At 35.9% G+C, this 20,115-nt stretch overlaps 1 protein-coding gene across 1 annotated transcript; it reads left to right on the forward strand.

The window, feature by feature from the left end:
- Positions 1-18,194: 18,194 nt before the first annotated feature.
- Positions 18,195-19,256, forward strand: LOC108057025 (uncharacterized). The gene is made up of 2 exons (XM_017141095.3): positions 18,195-18,669; positions 18,772-19,256. Exons 1-2 carry the CDS (start codon positions 18,264-18,266, stop codon positions 19,224-19,226), a joined length of 861 nt encoding a protein of 286 aa, XP_016996584.2. The 5' UTR covers positions 18,195-18,263; the 3' UTR covers positions 19,227-19,256.
- The last annotated feature ends 859 nt before the right edge of the window (positions 19,257-20,115 follow it).

The raw sequence follows: 20,115 nt of genomic DNA on the forward strand, positions 1-20,115 counted from the left end.
TTTGTAGTTTCTGAGATCTCAGCGTTCATACAGACGGACAGACAGACAGACAGACAGACAGACGGACAGACGGACAGACGGACAGACGGACAGACGGACAGACGGACAGACGGACAGACGGACATGGCTAGATCGACTCGGCTAGTGACCCTGATTAAGAATATATATACTTTATGGGGTCGGAAACGCTTCCTTCTAGCTGTTACATACTTTTGCACGAATCTAGTATACCCTTTTACTCTACGAGTAACGGGTATAAAAATCGGGGAATCGGGAGTTATGCCGACTCCACCCCTCTTTCGGTGTGGGGTGTTGTTGTTGGGGTTCTCGTTTCTCAACTTATATTTCTCTCCTCTATTTAAACACATGGATGACGCACGATGCTTGTACACAAACACACTTTTAATCTTAAATTGTAACTGAAATAATAACTGAAATTATTCTTTATATATTATTCTTTATTAATGATAAACATAAAAATCAAATAACTTACTATCTTGAGAAAAACATTTTGGTCGCTCGCGGGAATCGAACCCCTTACCTCACAGTTTGCAGTCAAACACTCTACTAGCTGCGCCAGGGAAGCATCACGAGAGGCGCTGTACAAAGTACATTCTCATTCTGTTCTCTTGGGTTCTAGGTTTATACTCTTATTTATCCATTATGTGTGTGTTAGTTTGCCAAAATCCTTATTTGTATTTAAATATACATATTAATGCGCAAAAAAAAAAAAAAAGACGCAAAAAATGTCCGCCTCGACGTGGGATCGAACACAAGCTTCCGAATATAAGCGTAGAAAACAAATAATCCGCTCGCATTAGACCCCTAGGCTATCGATTGGGTCATTTTCCTAAAATGTAAGGCGATTTTTTCTTAATTTGAATAAAAAATTTCTGAATAACAGAAAACTTTTCTAAAAGTGGATAACAAGAGGAGTTGATCTAATCAGGGTAAGTTTTTCTTATTATTTAGAAAAATATTTCTAAAAAATAGAAATATTTTCTGAATTTCAAGGCGATTTTCAAAGTATGGCGATTTTCTAAAATTTAGGGCGATTTTTTTCTGAGTGTAAGTGCGTTTTTCTCGAAACCACGTTTTTTAAAGTCCCTGTTCATCGGCATCTCTAAACGGCTCAACCGATCGTTTTCAAATTTGCCGCATATTTTTCTGCATAAAAAAACCCGCCCCCTATGAAGAGTTTTTTTTTATTTTTTACCTTTAAACATTTTATTTTTAAGCCGAAAGTCAAATTTTTTAGGAGAAAAACGCCTTTTTGACTTTGGAATCTCAAAAAAAAATCTCAAAAATAAAAAATTAAAAAAAGGGCTTCCCAGGGGGCGGGTTTTTAATTCTTAAGCGAAATGTAAAAACAAAATGGAAATCCGATCATTTTTAGTGCAGATACAGTGAACACCGCAAAACGCCTTTTTTAATAGTGTTCCAGCAATCGCTTTGTCACCAATATATTAGCCGATAGTATCGGCTATAAAAATTAGTGAATGTCACTTAAATGACACTTAATAAATAATATACGAATGGTTTGAATTTAATCCATCCAACCAGTTTTTATAGAAAAAATCGTAAAGTTAGTCGATTTTTTGGTGTCGAAGACATTTTTGTTTATCCATAATATTGTTTTAGTAAAATGTGTTCTATCGCCTTTTTATCGCCCAAAAGTGTCTCAGAAGTTACTTTTTCGCGATCGCAACCCTTTTTAGGTACATTGAGTACCATTAATATTCGGTTTTTTTTGCTAATAAAGCTAATAAAATCAAACAAGTCATACAAATGGCGAATTGAATTAACGCTTGGGCGAAAAAATAATAGCGTGAATCAAAAGGGAGACCCGAGGAATTTTTAGAAAAAAAGGAAAACGGTAGATTATCGCGGCCTCCTTTTAACCCGCGCGCGTCGTTTTTCAAGACACAGTGAACTATCTATTCAGCGAAACATTAAATATAAACGGCGTTTGCTAAATATGTAGATTAAGTTCACTGAAGAGATTGGAATACGTATTTTATTTATATTTCATTTTGTTGAAGTAAATATATTATTTATATTTAATTTTTTAATAAATATTAAATTTGTTACCGTCAAAATTGATTTTAGCTAAAAGTTTTATTTATTTTATTAAATTTATTAAGTTACTCAATAAATACTAATACTTAAATATATATTAATATATAAAATATATTTACCTTATAATTTTTTAAACATTACACATAATAAATAAGTTGGTTCATCAAGAAAGTGTTTACTTTTTTGTATATGTACATATGTATGTAGATCGCGCACTTCACCTGCTGAGACGCTGACTGGACGCCAAAGAAAAAAGACAACAACTTACAATAACAATATACATATATGTTTGCAAATTCCTTTCTACATGTCTTCTTTTCAACTTCCAGAAGTAATTTGGAAGACATTTTTTTTTATCCATAATTTTGTTTTTGTAAAGTGTGTTCTATCGCCTTTTTATCAGAAGTTACCTTTTTTTATACCCGTTACTCATAGAGTAAAAGGGTATATTGTATTCGTGCAAAAGTATGTAACAGGGAGAAGGAAGCTTTTCCGACCCCATAAAGTATATATATTCTTGATCAGCATCACTAGACGAGTCGATCTAGCCATGTCCGTCTGTCTGCCTGTCCGTCGGTCCGTCTGTCCGTCTGTCCGTCTGTCCGGAACGGACCAAATTGGACAACTATATCTTATAGCCCCCATAGAAAGGGTCGGAAAAGAAATCGCTAAAAAAATTCTAGCTTCGGTGTTTTTTGAAATATTACCTTCTACTCTTGGAGATGTTAATTTTTAAATATTTCTAAATTTGGAATTAAATATTTAAAAAATCGGACGACTATATCATATAGCTGCCATTGGAACGATCGGAAAATTAATGGAAAAGTAGTAGGAAATGAATTCTAACTTCCTTGGTTTTTTTTGTATTTTCTTATACTCTAGGATAAGACTCTTTTTAAATATTTCCGAATTTCAATTTTAATTTGATCAAAATCGGACGACTATATCATATAGCTGTCATAGGAACGATCTAAAAATTAATGGGAAATTAATTGGAAACAAATTATAGCTCCGTTGATTTTTATTGTATTCTCTTCTACTCTAGGATATGATTTTTTTTAATATCTCGGAATTTCCAATTTCGGAATTTAACAAAAATCGGATGACTATATTATATAGCTGCCATAGGTAAGGATAGAAAAATTAATGTCAAAACAATACGAAATTTAAAATATATTTGCGATTTGCAAGTTAATAGGAATGATCTGCAAGGGTATATAAGCTGGCCGAAGCTAGCTTCCTTTCTTGTTTTTGTAGATTTTGCAAAAGTGCCAATGAAGTGCCGATTGAAAAATAAAGAACTGAACTTAGCTATTCGCAGGATATTGAAAACATGTCAAAACAACAGGAATAAAATCAAAATGTGTGTTTGCGTGCTAAAACATTTTAATGTTATAACTAACTTTTCAGTGGACATTTTACACGATATTTTTAAAGGAGTCCTTAAATATGATATTTGCCACATATTGTTACATTATGTAGATAAAGGTGTGTTTGATATAAAGGTTTTAAATATCGGGAAATCAAACTTCGAATATGGGGAATCAGAAATCGGAAATTTGTGCCCGGACTTTAATATAAGCCATTTAAGAAAATTTAACGTAAAGGCCACTGCCAGAGAGTTATTAACATTTCCGACGTATTTGCCACTTATGATAGGAGACTTTATACATGAGGAAGATAATGTTTGGAAAATTTTGCAAAATCTTTTAAAACTAGTTGATGTTTTAACGTTTTCAGAATTAAAGAGATCGAAAGAGGACTAAAAATGCTTGAGCCAAATAATTCAAAGCCACGATCGAGAATATCCTCAATTATTTAATGACACGCTTAAGCCAAACCACCATTTCCTTACGCACTATGTCAGAATCATGGAGCAATCAGGTCCTTTGTAATATTTATGGACATTTCCATTTGAGGCCAAGCACAAAAGTTTAAAATCTTATTGCCAAAATATATATAATATATATATATATATTTGCCTTCAAGTGGATGGCATTAAATTCAATTTACAGCTAAGAACGAAACATATTTTTTTAGGATACAAATATAATTTGTTACGCATATATAAAAGTTAGAAATATTTATTATAAAAAAAACTTCTTAATTTATGTATTCGAACCTAATTTGAAATTGCTACAAATTAATGAAATCGTTCTCTTTGAAAACGAACTTTACTTTTTATGTGAAGAAGTAGAAACTTCATATTCTGAGCACCTTATTTGCTACAAGAAGGAAAGAATCTGTGATTTTACGATTATGAAAATACAAAATTTAAGCAATCCACCAACGCAATATCACACACTAAATAATTCAAAATATGTTAAGCCCAAATTTTATTTTTAAGTTTATTTATCTATTTATATATCACATATTATTAAAAAAAATGTATAAATGTTATAAAATAAAAATAAATTAAAATTTTGAAAAATATGTTGTGGTATTTTTTCTGATTTATAGAAAATAGTTCCTGGAATTAAGAAAAACTCTTACTGGTTTTAAGAAAATTCTTTTCTGGAATTAAGTAAAAGCGTTTCTGCTTTTAAGAAAATTCCTTAATGATTTTTAGAAAAAACTTGTTATGAGAAAAATCTTTTCTGGTTTTAAGAAAAAACCTTTCTGTTTTTCAAAAAGTTCTTTCTTGTTTTAAGAAAAAAATTTCTATGTTCATGAAAAGTAATTTCTGGATTTTAGGAAAATTTCTTAATTTTATGGCAATTTTTCTTGATTTTAGAAAAGTATTTCTGCTTTTCAGAAATTGTTTTCTAAATTTTAGGAAAATTTTTGTTTTTTTTTTTGTTTTAAATTCGTGTTTTTTAGTCAAATTTTCTACTTTTTAGAAATTTTTAGAAAATTTAGGAAAATGACGTCAAAACAAGAAAGGAAGCTACCTTCGGCCAGCCGAAGCTTATATACCCTTGCAGATAATAGAATGCTCACTCGGTGCAGTTCCAGGGATTCCAGATTCAGCGTTTCTATTTATTTAAATTTTGTTTTTAAGTAGTCAAGAATCAAAGCGCCTACTTCCTACAAAGTTACAATGAATTTTCTTATATATGTATGAATATTCCTATGGGAGCCTTAAGATATAGTGGTCCGATCCTGCTCGCTCCGACATATGTACTACCTGCAATAGAAAGAAGACTTTTGGGAAAGTTTCATCGCGATAGCTTTAAAACTGAGAGATTAGTTCGCATAGAAACGGACAGACGGACAGATGGACAGATGGACAGATGGACAGACGGACATGGCTAGATAGACTCGGCTATTGGTGCTGATCAAGAATATATATACTTTATGTGGTCGGAAACGTCTCCTTCACTGCGTTGCAAACATCTGACTGAAATTATAATACCCTCTACAAGGGTATAAAAAAACAAAAATATAGAAAAATGTTACCCTAAAATTTAGGGTGAGCTTGTCTTGAAGACAAAAATAGGGCGATTTCCTTGACTTTAGGGTTCATTTTATTTTGAGTGTATACTCTTTAGATTCAAAACGGCAAAAGTAATCAATTATTTGTTCTTTCTTAATGGCCCAGTTTGTAAAAAATTATTTTTATTTAAAAAAATCGATGTTTTTCGTTCCGGTCTGTCTCCTGCTCTTGGTAGCAATCTTTTAGCTAAAATTAAAATACCCTCTGCAAAGGTATATTTATGTTCATTTTTATATGTGTAAAAACAAATATACGCCAATCAAATAGAAATGTCTATTTTTAGTGAAAAACATCGAAAAACATCGATGTTTTTTGACATAAACATCGAAAATATCGATGTTCCCAAAAATCGATTCTTCTCCACCTCTAACACATAGCTCTAGTAAGTTTTAGAATGCCCCTACTGCCGAGGGTTTAAATATTTTACATTTTATCATTCATGCTGACTTTATTTTAAACATTTCCACTTTGTCTCACTTTCAGTTATTTTGTGGATTTTTATAGCCACAATTTACATGCTTTTTGCTTTCATTTACAATATTTTCATATCCACACAGCACACACAGACATACAGCAGACGGAGTAGCATGTAATTTTCCTTTTGCTTCGTTTTGCAGTTTCCGGTTTTGCATTTCGTTGTAACCCAAAACTTTATTGAAATTGTTTCATTTCATTTATCATTTATATGTTTTCTGGCTTACCAAAGGACCCAAAATGCAGGACTGAAAGTGGCTGGCCATATCGCATATTCCCATCTCCTGTTCTCGGACTCGGGCGTTCATATTTCTTATTAAATATCAACTGGCTCACAAAAGGGCAGTCTTTTGATTAGTGCCGGTAAAATTTATTCATTTTTATACCCGTTACTCGTAGAGTAAAAGGGTATACTAGATTCGTGCAAAAGTATGTAACAGCTAGAAGGAAGCGTTTCCGACCCCATAAAGTATATATATTCTTGATCAGGGTCACTAGCCGAGTCGATCTAGCCATGTCCGTCTGTCCGTCTGTCCGTCTGTCTGTCTGTCTGTCTGTCTGTCTGTCTGTCTGTCTGTCTGTCTGTCTGTCTGTCTGTCTGTCCGTCTGTCCGTCTGTATGAACGCTGAGATCTCAGAAACTACAAAAGCTAGAAGGTTGAGATTTCCCACACATATTCTTTGGCTTCCTACGCAGCGCAAGTTTATTTTAGCCGAGCGCCACGCCCCCTCTAACGCCCACAATCGCCCACTAACGATTTTAAAATGGGTCCTGCGCCCACATCTTTAAAGATTTCGGAGAAGTATAAATGCAATTTTGTTGTGTATATTTATACCTATCGAAATGTAGAAGACATTTTTCAAATCGGACCATTCATTAAAAAGTTATACGCTTTATAAATTGTCAACATATATCTATCTCCCTCGCACTCCCTTTAGCTGAATTACGATTATTAGTCGGGACACCAACCCGACACAGCGTTCGCACTCCCTTTAGCTGAGTGACGGGTATTAGATAGTCGGGACACCAACCCGACTATAGCGTTCTCTCTTGTTATTTTTGCATTTGGTGGGCGAATAGTTGGTAAATAAATAAATTGGGTTTATGAACAAAAAAGGGTAACTTATTACATAGTTGCGTTTGTACGTTTATAAACTATACACATTATTTAATATGGTTTGATTTAAGGGGAAACCAATTTTGTGGACTGGCGGGTGAAAATGGTTTTTGTTCAGATAAATAAGCCCTAAACTTTACTTCAGACAACCCACAAATCCCAAATTGAGGCCCATTTTACATAAACAAAGAATAAACATACACTCAAAAAAAAACCAACTAAAATCGCCCTTGGTTTTAAAAAATCGCCTATGAATTTGCTTTACTGGCGATTTTGTCTATATTAAGGGGTTATATACCTTTTTTGAGCGAAAAAATTGAGGGAACTTTGGATTTTTTTTTTGGCGTGTAGCAATTATTTTATGACAGTGAAGTTATTATTTATTGATAGTACATGTTTTTATCGAAACAACAAGCCTTTGTTCTTGAAAAAATATGAATAATTTACGAAGTTATGGCAATTCTTTCGGAACCCTTTTTTTTTATAGCGGCTTGCGGTGATCACGATGGAAGTCCAGCAGGTCAACTGATATCAAAAAACCAAAAATTTTTAGTTAGTATAGTAATATTTCCAGTTCGTGAACGATTACTTTTAAAAATATTTCCTTTTATCTGCATACAGTAACAATTTTTCAAAAAAGTTGATTTTTCAAGTTCTAAAAATTTTATTAAAAAATTCTGATCTGCGAAATTAAAATTGACGCATAAAAACTGAATCGTTCACGAACTCGGCACAATCATTACGAATAATTTAAAAAAAAATTGAAGAAGATCGATCAAATAGTTCTTGCGCAATCGTGGTCACAGCAAAGGCACTTTTGGAAAAACACGACTTTGAGATAATCGCATTCAAAGTTTTACGTTGACGTTGCAACTATTGAAGTCGAGCGCGTCAAAACGCTGTTTTCCTATCGAACTATTATTCGGATCTGTATGAAAATTTGGGAAGATGTTCTCTAGAGGATATACATTAAGATTCAGCAAAAAAAAAATTTCGTTTTTTTGAAAAAAAAAAAGTATATAACACCTTAAAGAATGTAGGTTTTTAAAAGCAAATGCGTTTTTTCTAAAAATCAAAAAAAATAGACTGCAATTTAGACATTTTTTGCTAGAAAGAAATAAAATTATTTCTTACAATTTATAGACAAATAGACAAATATATTTTAAATACCAAAAAAAAAAAAAATTCTCAAATCTAGAAAATATAAAAATATATTTTCGGGCTTCGGAATTATGACGGTTGTTTCTGTGACGCCACGGCCCTTGGTGTTGTTGTTATTTCCTTCTTGTTTGTCATGTTATTTGAATTTCCTTCAATTGCGATTGGGCGATTGTGGGCGTTAGAGGGGGCGTGGCGCTGCGTAGGAAGCCCAAGAATATGTGTTGAAAATCTCAACCTTCTAGCTTTTGTAGTTTCCGAGATCTCAGCGTTCATACAGACAGACCCTGGTCAAGAATATATACACTTTATTGGGTCGGAAACGCTTCCTTCTAGCTGTTACATACTTTTGCACGAATACAATATACCCTTTTATTCTACGAGTAACGGTTATAACAAGAGAAAACGCTATATTCGGGTTGTTTTCCCGGCTATCTAATACCCGTCACTCGGCTAAAGGGAGTGCGAGGGAGATGGATATATACATTTTTTTTGATTGCGTATCACTTTTTAATGAATGGTCCGATTTGAAAAATGTCTTCTACATTTCGCAAGAAGACTGACGTTCTCAAATTAAGTATTTGTATTCTCAATTTGAGGAAAAACTGATTTTGTGGACAAATTTTGAAAAAAGAGGCCTATTTCTTTCACCATGTTGTTTCTCTCTTATTTGTCCCCGTTTTTTGAGAAAAAAATCTCTAAAAAGACTCAATTCCAAGGTATTTTATTTTAAAAATTGGTACTGAAAGTAAGTATTTTGTACTTAAAGTGAGTACTTGATTTTATTTTGAGTAGAAAATTCTCAATTTAAGTGCACCGTTCATGAAAAATTCTCTCTGTGTAGGTATAAATGTGGGAAAAGAAAGAAAAACAAGGAGTGGTCAGGTCTATAATAGCTCTGCCTAGTCGTTAAACATTTACTTTAGTATTTTTTTGTTTACACTACATTTAAATCTATTAACATAAACATATCCCTTGCAACTCTTCAAATATGCTACTATCGATACTGCACGAAAAGAATCATCGCATGAAGTACTCGCTTTTGCTTTCTGTGCTTGAATCAAAGAAGATGTAAAACACCAAAAACCTATTGTTTTTCCGTATGAATAAAAGTCATTAAACTTTATTTCGTGTGGTAATTGGACTATTCACCGGCGATCCTACAAATTTGGTGTCAGAAGTGGGATTTACTTGGAAAAACAGCAGAGAAGCGACCGTGGCACAAAGATTCGTTAAAATCAGAGTGTGCGCATCAGCAACGAGGAGGCGTTTCACGCGGAGGAGAAGCAGTTAACTGGCAGATCGTGTACACCGGAGAGGTGTAGCAAGGTGCGCATCCTGCGCAAAGGTCCTGCAAGGAGGAAGGAGACATCGAAAACTTGGCTTTGGGAAAGCGCAAGTCTGATGAAAAAGTCTGATTGCAACGCAATTGAATACCCCAATTGTCTTAACATATACGCAAGTAAATGTAAATTAAATGTAGCTGTTAGTTAATATGAATGAATTTGCAGGGGTATATTAGCTTCGGCTGGCTGATAATTTTAATGTTTAATTACTTGCTTGAATCTATAGGGAATGGTATTGGTGGCGTAGGCGCGACGCTGGTTAAGCTATAAACGATATTGAAAAACATTGATATCTGCAAACAACGATGTTTATGCACCTCTAGTGAGAAGCGACTATGCTAAGTAAAATTAATATTACCAAAATATCGCTTTTACGGTTCGACCATATCAAGTTAAAATAGATCTTAAATAAGGTAAAATTGACCTACGTTTCATATCGATTTTTTTTTGGGCGCAAACAAGTAACAAACGTTACTGAAGAAAATTCTCTTCGTTTTTTAAAATGTTTTCTCTGTTTACTTAGCTAAAGTAAAGCAATACCTGCTCCAACAATGGTAATAAAAAAAAATATTCTTATTCCATATGAACAAAATACATTCAAATTTCGTTTATAATTAGTCTAAAACACTGTTTAATTTGTGTATTTCTATGCAATACCGCAAACAATAAAATACATAAAACTGCTTATAAATTGTAAGGTAACATTTTCTTTTGTTGATTTTTTGTAGATTGTAGTTTTGGTGGTTGTGAGTAAAGAGGTACTTTTCATTCAATAATATTTTCTCACAGTGAGAGATGTGAGCAAATGAACTGGGCCAGGCCAGCCGCATGCATTGAAACGAATAGCCATTCCGGGGGAAATTGCTTCAATATGCGTTGTGCATTAGCTAAGCTCATTTTGCGTAAGTGCGCGCTTTTCCAACCAGTCTGGATTCCACACACATTCTCATAATTGACGCAGAGTCCTGCAGAAAGGAGTTTGTGGCATCCTCGCTCGGCTGTCGCCAGCTGTGCCCTACTGGTATACCAGCTATAGCTGCATCAGCAGAAATTTTCTGTTTCTGAAGGAAACGTAGCAACCAAGATGCCATCGAAGCCATGACCAATTCCGCAGCCACGCCCGACCTTCCTTAGACTGCGAGATGATGGCTGCGGACTCTGCCATGGCGCAGCAGCTTTATTCAAATTCAGCATTTTCATGGCACTGACGTAAAATGATTTTATTGCTTCCTGACTGAATGACTTTTACAACCTCGCCTCAGATTCGCATTCAGATTAAGCCAAATCGGATGCCGATGCCTGCAGCATTTTCCCTCGATTTCGCCTCCATTTCAATAAAATTGCGCTGACCATCGAAGGTACGAGAGTGGTTTGTGTAAAATGGCAGCTAGCATCAGTCGCACATATATCAACTGGAGTTGCATCATCTGCAGTGGCACCGGTAACATCCGTTGCAGGCGGGGAACCCCCATCAGCAACATGCAGCCGGAAGCTCCTAGCGTGTATGCAGAAGAATATAAAAAGTATATAGCACTAAGCGATTAATGATCAGTTAAAACAAGAGAGATCTCAGCGTTCATCTAGACACACAGACAGACGGACATGGCTAGATCGACTCGGCTAGTGAACCTGATCAAGAATATATATACTTTTTAGGGTCGGAAACTCTTACTGTCTATAACAGCGGTCGGCACACACATACGATGACATTTTGTTTTACATATGTGTGAGTAATTTGCACTGGGCAGCTCATTGATGTGTGTGTGCAGACTGCCCCACCGGGAAAATTCCTCTGATAATCGCCATTAATTTAAGAACAATTTCGAATAGCAAGCTAGTAAAAAAACACCATTGATTTAAGAAAAAAAATCATTTTTCTAAATTTAAGAAAAGTTTTTCATAAAATTGTGTTTTTTTGGTCTTTTTTCCTAGATTCAAGAAAACAATTTCTAAAATTCAAAAAATTTTCTAAAATTAAGAAAAATTTTCATTTTATGGCGATTTTCTAAAATTTAGGAAAAACAAGAAAGGAAGCTAGCTTCGGCTAGCCGAAGCTTATGTACCCTTGCAGATTATTCCTATTAACTTGCAAATCGCAAATGTTTTAAATTTCGTATTGTTTTGACATTAATTTTTCTATCCTTCCCTATGGCAGCTATATAATATAGTCATCCGATTTTTGTTAAATTCCGAAATATTAAAAAAAAATCATATCCTAGAGTAGAAGAAAATACAATAAAAATCAACGGAGCTATAATTTGTTTCCCATTAATTTCCCATACATTTTTAGATCGTTCCTTTGGCAGCTATATGATATAGTCGTCCGATTTTGATCAAATTAAAATTGAAATTCGGAAATATTTAAAAAGAGTCATATCCTAGAGTAGAAGACCCTTTCTATGGGAGCTATAAGACATAGTTGTCCGATCCGGTCGGTTTCGACTTATGTACTACCAGCAATAAAAAGAAGAGTATAAAAATTTTTTGAGTGTAGTGATCCTGATGAAGAATATATACATATACATTATAGGGTCGCAAACGCTTCCTTTTACTCTACGAGTAACGGGCACAATAAATACTTCCTTAAAAATATTGTAAGTGTTGTATTTTAAATTTAAGCATGTTTGCTTTACTGGACTTACACACTCTCGCTTGACTTGGTGCGATGGCCAATGGGTAAGGCGTCTACCTCTGATGCCAGAGAACCCCGGTTCAAAAGCCGGCTAAGGGAGAGTAATAAACAATTTTAAGACAAACAAGAGGGAACGCTATAGTCGGGTTGGTGTCCCGTTGTTTTTTTACAAAAAAAGGTTTAAATGAATTTTCGAGAAGTATATCCAATATTGTACATTCGCAATTGCCTAAATGGTTGTCCAAATACCAGCAAGTTCATCAGACGAACCTAATCAACTAATTCTCAGAAGTATTACCGTGTTGGTAAATTCATTTAGCCGGTTTGTCGACCGAAATTGTTGGCCATTCAGTAAGGACGGCCTTTGGACGGATTTGTAAAATAGCAGCACGCATACGAGTGCAGAACTCACTCCACCGATATCATCATTATCGAGAGCTTAATCAAAAATTTATAATCGTTATCACAGACGACGTATGGGTTTCGCAATCGTCATTATAACTGTGGCCAGGCGGCATGTAATTATCATGAATGTTCTGCAATTGCCTACATTTTGAGGTTTTCTTCTGCGGTGGTAATCACTTTGCACGGAACGGAAATAAATAAAAGCCACACATATTATTCCTATTATGATGGGATTATGCAAAGCACGAGAGCATGGGTGTAGAATATATCTGTTTAATGAGCGGTAGCCACCGCAATATCGGCTTAGGACCGAAACTAACGAAGATAATTCAGACAACTCTGACTTGAACACGAAACCGGAAACTGAGAACTGCCAAATTTTGTACCAGTTAGGGGATAATCAAGCGGCTCACCTGAATTTAAAGCCAGAACATAATTTAAGTAGCTGTATGAGGTTGGGTATGGTTCTTTGACCCATAATCCAAAAGCCACTCAAACTGCTGAACACTTAATTTGGCCGAGCAAACTTTTGACCAGCGCCAGCTGCAAATGCTGCACGTGTCCTAGCTCAGTCTCCCACGGCACAGAAAGAAACTGACTAGTTAAAGCAAAAAATAGGTCTTCATATGCACGTTAAAACAAGAAAGGAAGCTGAAGTTTATATACCCTTGGAACTAAAACCATGCCCTGCAATTACAATTAAACTTATATAACAGAAGCTCTTAGAAGCCTTACAAATATGGGGCAGATTTGTATTTAAATAATCCGATAGTTCCGATGCTATAGTAAATAATTTGTTTGTCTGGTAATTATTTTTCGATCGTAGCTTGGGAGCAACCAACATCTTTCCGACATGAGATACTCAAATGACCTATTACTCATAGATACATATGTACATATTAAAATTGGGCATCTGGAATAAACATGTCACCCTATAAATATATTGTTCATATCGTATTCTTAGGTTATAAATAGCTTCAAATAATGAGCTTAAGGGAATTTAAGGAAAATTTTGCATAAATTTCATCTGAACTGATTAAACTCAATTGTCCTATGGACGTCAAGAAGACACTCGAGAAAATAACCGTAACTACTATAGATGCTTACCAGGATATAATGAAACTTAGTTTCGAAATTATACAACGGGGGTTAATATTCAAAAAATTATATTTCAAAAGGAATTTTAAAACTGATAATTGGCCATAATTGATAATTGAATTGTGTGAAATAAAACAAGAGAGAACGCTATAGTCGGGTGCCCCGACGGGGAAGATAGAGTTATACAACTTTGATCGGGCATATTTTTTAAAGAATGGTTCGATTTGAAAAATTTCTTTTACATTTCGAGAGGTATTGATAAACACAATAAAACTGCATTTTTACTTTTCTGAAATCTTTAAAGATGTGGGCGCCAGACTTCTTTTAATTATGGGCGTTAGAGGTGGCGTGGCCCTCGGCTGAAACAAACTTGCGCTGCGTAGGAAGCCCAAGAATATTTGTGGGTAATCCCAACCTATTAATTTTTGTAGTATCTTAAATCTCAGCCTTCAACCGGACAGACAGACGGACATGGCTAGCGACCCTGATGAAGAATATATATACTTGATAGGGTCGGAAATGCTTTCTTCTAGATGTTACATACTTTCGCACGAATACAATATACCCTTTTACTCTACGAGTATCGGGAATAACTATTTAACTCATTGCAGGTTGCACATACGCCTGTCTTGTAGCGCCAGATTGCAAATCGAATACGGAGTTAGTTCAGTTTTCCCCCAGTGTGCCAGTCTGAAATGAATGTCTGTGCGTGGTAGGCCACTGGGTTCAAGCTGGGCAACGAAGTGGCCTCGTTTCAGACCTCACTCATCAGTGGGCAAGGTGGGCGGAGAGGGGCCGGGAAGGGGAAATGCGTAGGGGTGGGCACATCACTCTGGCTAAATCCACGTTCAGCACACGTGCACACTCTTGACCTTTATATCAATTTAAGCGAGCCCGTAAAACCATAATAAATTATTTGCTTTTGTTTTCCGTTTGCATGCGTTTAAGTGTGCGCTGTGGAAAAGAAAGTGTCACACACACAATTACATTCATTTGTCGTGTCGACGTCATTTTTTTTCCGTGTTCTGCTCCTGCAACGAATAAAATGGAGAAAATTCTTCTAATTGTCGCCCAAGTGCACTTTGCCCCGTCTCTTTCGCACTTGCTGGAGGCCCCCTCTCCCTCCCCTCTCTTGTCCTGGCTGTGACTTGGTCTCTTTATTTTTGTCATTATGCATGCAAGAGCAAAATGACACACGACAAGGGCAGACATTTTTCTTAAACGCCGACAGAGGAGTCACAAAATGTCCCCCACATTGTGTCCCACCGCCCTTTCCGTGGTTTTCCCACAACACCGACACCCTCTCCCCCTTTCAAGTCTGCACGTTCGCAATTTGGACACACAACTTTTTCCCGTTACGTGTTTCATTTGCTTCGCTTCGGTTTCGCCGGCTCCCGCCACACCCACTTTTCAGTGACAACGGCTTAATGAACACCACCTCCTTCTGCGAAGGCTTTTTGGAACTCCCTCGTCTGGCATTTTGCATATACATATATGTATGTTTGTATCGGTATACATATGTAGATATGTATATCCATATCGCAGTTGAACTTCTCTTCACTTTCACCCAAGTCCTGCTTGCACTTTCCATTTGCCTCGACTGCCACTCTTCATTTGCATTTTAACCATTTTATCGTATTCGATCGAAAACTGATAGGGGCGTAAGCAAATTGCACTGATTATGACTGGGCAGGGTCTCCTGGGTGACCCCGACAAGTGGCCAAGTCGGGTTGAGAAGAACTATTAACTTAATACATAAAAACAAAAGGACCTTGATACGAAATGATGATCAATTTGATTAGTTTCAGTATCATTTCTATCTTGATACAGATGTATAAAAGTGTAAGAAACATAATTGAAGTAGGCAAGTTTAAATTTTGAATGTGTCTTTCTAGCTCTTTGGGGTGGGTTTTTAAAATGTGTCTGGCGCCCACACCTTTAAAGATTTTTGAGAAGTATAAAAGCAATTTTGTTGTGTATATTTATACCTATCGAAATGTAGAAGACATTTTTCAAATCGGACCATTCATTAAAAAGTTATGCGCAATCAAAAAATTGTTATATATCCATCTTCCTCGCACTCCCTTTAGCCGAGTGACGGGTATCACTATGGACGGCAATTCACGTAGTGAGTGTGCGAAGGCGACTACTAATATACACGAAGAAATGAAAATCTGCTGTGATGGTCCGATCAATGAGTGATACACCAATCGAAAGGTATCGCAAAAACTAACAGGATAGCATACCAAGACTTTCAGAAAATCAATAGGATTGGAAGAGAGAGCGGAGAAAGGAAAAAAGTGAAAATTTCTAATTTCGTGAAAATAAATGCCCCCACGCAATATTTTAGTTGTTTTCCTTTTGAAAATACCCGTCGAATGAGGGGTCATATGATAAAATCCGATGCTCCGTTCAAAAGTTATAGCCAAAATACGATTTTCTTATTCTTCCCAATGAGAAAATTTTAGAAAGTGCATGTAATGACGAATGTAATAATTTTTCGTAACAAATGTTGATATCAGAACTTTTGTATGTTGAAGGTGCGATCGTCACTAGTTTTTTCGCCGGCTCCCGCCACACCCACTTTTCGATTATTCATAAAAGAGTTATTTATCAAAGTTTTGGGTGCTAGGTATCGCATTACCGGTTTGTCGCATCGCAGCTTGCAACTTACTCAGCAAAAGTTTGTTTCGTCGAGGTGCCACGCCCCCATAACGCCCACATCTTTTAAGATTTTAAAAATGTATAAATGCAATTTTATAGTGTTTATAAATACCTATCGAAATGTAGAAGACATTTTTCAAATCAGACCATTCGTTAAAAAGTTATGAGTAATCAAAGTTTTATATCTCCATCTCCCTCCCACTCCTAGCTGAGTGACGGGTATCAGATAGTCGGGACACCCACCCGACTATAGCGTTCTCTCTTGTTATTATAGTTAATTACGACAATTAAAGTCAAAGTGACATTATTATGAACATTTTTTTTTATTAAACTAAAAAATGACAAAAGTAAATTTAATTAACGATGTATCTTTTATTTATTTTACTATTCCATTGCTTCATTGACCACTCCATCGGTTGGCTCCATTTAACTATTAAATTGGCCAACGTGACAAAGGATTTTTTTATGTGCAGAAATGAGTGCAAGATATAGTTTTGGGACGGAGATTGATTTTCTTGGTTTTCGCAATCAAAAGTTTGGTTCCCATGGCGCGTTTACACTGATTTCAGAGCCACATACACCAGCACGGCCAAATAAACACATGCGAAAAGCTTAATTTTCTGCAGATTTCCGGTGGAAGCTGGGAAGAATGGATGGGGGGAAAAGGAAAGCTGTGGCGACAATGTCGCGTCGTTGGAGTATAATAAATTTTTGTGTGTTACCAACACTCTTACAAATTAATTAAAATGATTGGCCTGCTCCCGAGGATGCTCTGCTTCTGCTTTTCCACCACCCCGCCCCTTCCCCTTGTCAAGTTTATGTAGATAAGGCGTTGGACGAAGGTGGTGGTTTTCCATTTTAAGGGGCCTTCCCCCCAAAAAGGGGTTGTGTCATTGGCGACGTGTCGCTTGCAATTAGCAAAGTAAGCTTAATGTGGGTTTTACTTGAATTACTTACGAGTGCCGCTGCGGCAGCAAAAAGCGGGCGGCACATTGAACACTCGGCTACACCACCATCCAGCCCTCTGCCCATCAATTGCGACGTGCTGGCAAATGCAACTTCATTTATTTTACTCAAATTTCAAACTGCAACCAATGCACTTGCACATGGGAAAAGAGGCGTGGTCCACTGATTCGACGATGGCGGTAGAAAATGCTGCTGGCATCCTGCACCCGGAACCTAAATTGTCATTCGGGGGAGGAAACCAAAGTCATTAAACTGTTTGGTTCCTTAGTCCCAATTTAAAGCTTGTAAGAATTAAAAAAAAAAAAAACAAGAAAGAAAGCTAGCTTCGGCCAGCCGAAGCTTATATACCCTTGCATTCCATTCTTATTAACTTAAAAATCGCGAAAAATTTTTAATTTCGTATTATTTTGACATTATTATACCGATTAATCTTCTAATTTACAAAAAAGTACCTGTAGTCTTCCATTTTCCTTGGCAGACTTTGGGCATTATTATGGCAAATCTTCTGCTTCGCAAGGATGCGCAAAAGAGCATGACTATTTGCTGCTTAATTGTTAAAATGTTCAACCATTGCCAATAGCTTTAAATCCCAAGACTGATAAATTAACAGAGCCAGTGATTCTAAACATAAGTCTAACGGGAACTTATTCGATTTCCTTCATTTTTTACTTCTTTTTTGTGATTTAGGGGTGCAATGGTATTTGGCTTTTATTAGACAGACAATAAAGTTAACCTTCATTTTCCGTGGCAACCCTCAACCTAGTTCTAGAGCTAGAAGTTTGCTAGGAATTAGCCAACACTTGACACAGAAACGACAGCTGTCAAAATAGAACGTTTGTTGTCAGTGACAGTTCAATAGAAATTCTTTGAGAAGTACACAATAGTAGGATGGAGAACCAAGTAATATTGCTAAACAGCTGGCATACATCAAATTCGACTATAACTCTAAGCGATTTCCACCGGCTGGGCATTCCCGATGGACACAAGTACATTCCAAAGGCGTTCGAGATCGAGCCGCCGTACCAAAAGGACTTTCGCCTGCCTTGGACGACACTGTCCGTAGTTACCGATACTTTTCTCTATGCCAAGTACCATAACCTAACGCTTACGGATGATGGGTCGGATCAGGACGCCCAGAACGTTGGTCAGGCCAATAGTCAGCTTTATGTCTCAGACAACACTAACGCGGAACTTCAGCCAATGGAACCTGAAGCCTTAATGGAATTTTCTGGTGGTGAAACTGAATACAATCTACCAAAGCCATCAATTTCAATTCGCGCTTCTGGTGATAAGGGTAATATTCCTAAGTTTTTCCTAAAATTATCAAGTACACTGGAACCACAAATTTCAATGGAAACCACTAGCGGCCAGAATAATATTTCAAATCGTTTATTAGGTATTCCTGGCGAAGGAAGTAATCACTTGAAACCGCAATCTTCAATGGAAAACACTGGAGGTGAAAATGGTATCCCGAAATACTCGACAGACATTCCCAACGAGGAATTGGATCTACTGGTGCCTCAAAATGTAATAGAAGTTTCTAACGATGAGGAACATATCGGGAACTATTTTTTGAACATCCGTGATGAGGAAAACATCGAGGAATATTTTTCTGATATCCGTGATGGAAAAAATATCAGGAATTATTTTTCTGACTTCCGTGGTGACGAAGACTATTCTCTGGAATTTCAAACTTCAACCGAAGGCACTGGCGATGAGAAGAACATTTGCAATCTTGACGAAGAATACAATCTGCGCGAGCGTGGAACTTTGACGGCTGTCCTTGGAGATAACAATACGACTGATGAGGAGTATATCCTGAACTATATTTTAAGTATCCGTGACGAATAAATAAATGCTCTTAAATTCAGAAGAGGTAAGGGCGATAAGGCTGATGGTATTAAGATTTAAGTTTAACAAGATATATCTATATCTCAGTGGCGGATCTAGGATTTTGTTGTGGGGGGTGATATCAGAACAAATTTTTTGTTGCATACCCTTTGAATACCAAAATTTCTTTCATTTTTCAGCCGAGTGGTGGGTGATATATTACCCATATCACCCCCAAGGATCCGCGCATGCTATATCTATATATATACTATAGTACGCTTTAGTCGAGTGCCTCGATTAGCAGATACCCTATACTCAGCTACAACAACAAGCTTTTAAAAACGAAGGGCGGAAACACTAGGGGAGTGCAGAGTAAGGTGGAGAACGATTCATTTTTTGAATGTTTCTTTTCCAAAAATCAATATTTTTTAAAAGTGTAAGCAGAAAGTTGCTTGCATATACTGATCATATTTCTGTAAAAGTACACTCAAAAAATTTTTCTATAAAGAGAAAAAATTTTCTAATCTTAAGAAAAATTTTCTATTGAACGAGTTTTTTTAGAAAATTTTTTCTCAAATACAGAAAAATTAATTTTTTTTCTAAATTATAAGGTTTATTTTTCTAATCTTCTTTTTTTTATTTGAGGGATAAAATCGCCATTGATTTTCAAAAAAAAAGACTGAACTTTTCTAAAAATACAAAAAAAATTGCCATTAAAATTATAAATATTTCTACATAATAGAAATATTGTTTTTCTAAAAACAGAAAAAATGTTTGAAGATTTTTCTAACAGTACGAAAGAAATGTGTGATTTTAAGAAATATTTTTCTAGAAAATAAAAAATGTAACCGCATTTGATCAATTTCCCTTCTTATACACTTTTTAGAAACATTTTTTAGGCCTAAGAAAA

The sequence above is a fragment of the Drosophila takahashii genome, chromosome X (genome assembly GCF_030179915.1).
Source record: "Drosophila takahashii strain IR98-3 E-12201 chromosome X, DtakHiC1v2, whole genome shotgun sequence".
Taxonomy (NCBI): Eukaryota; Metazoa; Arthropoda; class Insecta; order Diptera; family Drosophilidae; genus Drosophila; species Drosophila takahashii.